The sequence below is a fragment of the Grammomys surdaster genome, unplaced genomic scaffold (assembly GCF_004785775.1).
Source record: "Grammomys surdaster isolate TR1022 unplaced genomic scaffold, NIH_TR_1.0 315413, whole genome shotgun sequence".
NCBI classification, from domain to species: Eukaryota; Metazoa; Chordata; class Mammalia; order Rodentia; family Muridae; genus Grammomys; species Grammomys surdaster.
The window spans coordinates 1-3429 of NW_021626577.1; the positions used below are offsets into that span (position 1 = coordinate 1).

The 3429-nt window shown below is 44.4% G+C and overlaps 1 protein-coding gene across 1 annotated transcript; it reads right to left on the bottom strand.

Annotated features, from left to right (window-relative positions):
* Positions 1-252: 252 nt before the first annotated feature.
* Positions 253-3176, bottom strand: LOC114616320 (pyrethroid hydrolase Ces2a-like). Its single transcript, XM_028761817.1, has 7 exons — positions 3076-3176; positions 2661-2801; positions 2469-2549; positions 2074-2218; positions 1543-1680; positions 1061-1133; positions 253-657 (listed from the first exon to the last, which is right to left on the bottom strand). The coding sequence occupies exons 2-7, from the start codon at positions 2790-2792 to the stop codon at positions 471-473; spliced, it is 756 nt and encodes a 251-aa protein (XP_028617650.1). The 5' UTR covers positions 2793-2801; positions 3076-3176; the 3' UTR covers positions 253-470.
* Positions 3177-3429: the final 253 nt, after the last annotated feature.

Here is a 3429-nt window from a genome sequence, read left to right on the forward strand (position 1 = left end):
ATGGAAGGAAGGAAGAAAAAGAAGGAAGGAACTAAGGAAGGAAGGAAGGAAGGAAGGGAGAGGGGAAGTGAGGGTAGAGGAGGAAGGAAGGAAGAAGAAAGGGAGGGAGGGAGGATGGAAGGATGGAAGGGAGGAAGGGAGGAAGGAAGGAAGGAAGGAAGGAAGGAAGGAAGGAAGGAAGGAAGGAAGGAAAGAGGAGCCTAGTCTGGTGAAGGGTTAAAGAAGATAGCAGTACTTTGGGGCTCACACATCCACACTGTTATGAGAGCTTTTATTGACTCTCATGAAAGTTTGTCCACAATGATAAGGAATAACACAGAGTGGTTTTCATACATGTCTGAAAGAGCAAATGTCCAATTTAGAAATGCTTATGTTCTTGTTGAATCAAATGATTATAGATCAATGGACTTTGTAACTTCAGAATTACCCCATCTGCTTTCAACATCACACACCTTTCCTTACATAGGACACTACAGCTCTGCATGCTTGTCCTGAGAACTCTTTAGCTCCTGGATCTTCTGGGGCAGAGTCTTGGTCCAGAACTGCAGCCTTCTGGCCTTCAGGGCTCGGCCCACAGCAGGCTGGGTGTTCAGCTGCAGATACTGCTCATCTTGGTCAAACACAGGCCAGTAGGGTAGACCCTCACTGTTGGGGTTTCTGTGGATATGGCAGCCAGCAAGGAAGAGTGAAGGTCTCTCCCTCAAAGCCTGAAGCTCATATTTGGTGAAAGCAGTGGATAAGCAGACCAAGGGCCTCAGGGAACAGATGGTCTGGTGTACTGATATAGATACAAGTGTCACCACCAGTGTCTACTGCATGTGTAGCAAGGCCTGCTGACTAGTTTTGTGTCTCCCTGTCAGAGGTACAATATAAAGGACAGTACCACAATAGTGTGACTCACCCACCCAGTCACTGGGATGAACTGTAAATGACAGCTAGAAGGTATCTGCCTGAGTGTGCCCTGAGGTGAAGACTATCATGTAATTAAGGACCCATGCATACTAATGGTGCACACATTAGACCCTACTGTAACAAGGTTGAGAATGGGAAGTATTCTCACCCATTTCTGGCAAAGTTGGTCCAGTACTTCATCATCCTCCTTTTTAACAGCTCTTCCTCCTTAGTTACTGGAACTGCAGACAGAAGGAGAACCAAGTGTTATCCTCCTCATACAGGTGCCAACTCATGGTCTCCTACAGAAATCACATCCCAAGTCCAAACCCTAAACCTGGTTTATTCCCTCTTTCTTCCCACTCTGAATACAAGATTGATCAAAAGCACTACTTGATGATTCTCAGGTTCATTTCTACAGTGTTGTGTTCTCATTCCTTCTAGTACAAGCCAAACTAGGAAGGGCTTATATTCTAACTCTAGAATATTTTAGGGGGAGCAGTCTGGGAATTTATGTAAAGCTCTGATACGTGCAACACTTCTCCTGTTTCCTCCCAGACTCGCAATTTCCCAATTGGACAGAGAGCTCAATAATCCCTCAGGAATTCATTTGATGCTCCATTTAGCTCTAGGAAAACATGAAAGACTCACGATTCATGCCACCAAAATAGGAGCCAAAGACAAACAGAAGGTCATCACCATGGTCCGCCTTCACATGGGATGGCCTGGCATCCTTGATGAAGCTGGGCAGATGCTGGAACTCATAGAAGTACACAGGAGTGTGGGAACCTGGAAGGGAGGACACATGTTGACATGATTTCTCATATGGAACTTATCTGCCCAACCTTTATTGATAAGAAACCTTGCTCTATACTTATCTGGAATCACATTTGAGTGGTGAGATCCAGACTGGATTACTGGACATGGGAAACCTTTGTTAAACAGAGACCCTGACATTGCAGGCTGAGTAGGTGATAAGACACTGAGGGTAAGTAACATGTTTCCTCTTATAGCCCTGGATAGTATACCAGCCTTTACACTAGACTTAGATTTAGTCAGAGAAAGCTGCCTATCATAAGACCCATAACAAAAACATGTGCCTGGACTGGACATTGGAGAGTTCACCTTGGTCCCATAGATCTGACCATTCCCTGTCATTGCTCTTGTCCCAGATGTACTCACGCTGGAAATGTGCCACTTGGAGAGCAGGGATCACAAACATGAAGTCCCCCAGCATGTCTCTGAACTGTGCTTGAAGGATCTCTGGGTCCTCAGTGTTCCCCATGTACTCTTCCATTAACAGGTCACTACATTCTGAAGGTAGCATCTGTACCAGAAGCAATCAGGAAGAATGAGGACAGGAGGCAGCAGCCTGTAATTAATGAATGTGGCCAGCAATAAAACGGGGTGTAGGGGAAAAGAAGAAGATTTTCATTGATTCCCCAGAGAAACACACACACACACACACACACACACACACACACACACACACACTCACACTTTATTTTTGGGGATGTCATCTGGGAAAAATATACAGGAACCTTCTCTACCAGGACAGGAACCAAGGTCTCTCTCACCGTCTGTGATGCAATGCTCTTCAGAACAGCTGGCAGAGTCTCTCTGGTTATTTTCTCTATGATATGGTCAATGCCCATGTACTGGAGGCAGAGAATAGTCTTTAGTATTGGATGGTATGGAACTACATCACGGTATCTCTGAGTTCAGAGTACCCACCATTGTGTTCTCAGGGGATTAGAACTACGTCTCACCTTGGGAACAGCTAAGCCACATTCATCTGTGGTGATACCAATGATGCTGGGTACAGGATGAAAATCCTTAGAGACCAATAGCTCCAGAGGATGCTTGGGAAAGAATTTCCCATCCACAACACCAGGGATCATCTTGAAGACCTACACAGCATTGACGGTTAGTGCAGAAGATCAATCATATAAACTTTTTAATTCCCATGAATATCCACAACAATTTCCTATATCCTATCTCATGCCAGGGTTCTATGCACACTCTAGGAAGAACTTTACATGATAGTTAGATTGTTTTGTTCTTTTTGCACATTGTACTGAAAGGACACCAAACCATGGAGATCAATTAGCATATTTGAATTGTAAGTAATGGCAATTCCACATTCTGTTCATCAGGTCCTCCAAGACACACATTTCTCCCAACCTGGTTAATAGCCAGGATCTCTTGTTTACTCTTTGCTCGCAGGCAGTGTATCAGGGCTTCTGAGTCTGGAGCCCCACATCCAGATAGGTTGGCTACTGTCTGTAAATGGAACAGATAGATAATGGTTACCTTATCCCTACTAGCAGGGAGGAGAGTTTCTGTGATTCTCCTAGAAGTTATTATCCCTAAATACCACATCCTAGTGTTTGTTGTGTATGAATGGAGGAAGTGAAAGTTTTTACATTTTATGTTGTTCAGAGGTGATAGCTGGAAAGAATATTCTACCTGCATATTGTCTTGTTGTTACCTCTCTCTCTCTCTCTCTCTCTCTCTCTCTCTCTCTCTCTCTCTCTC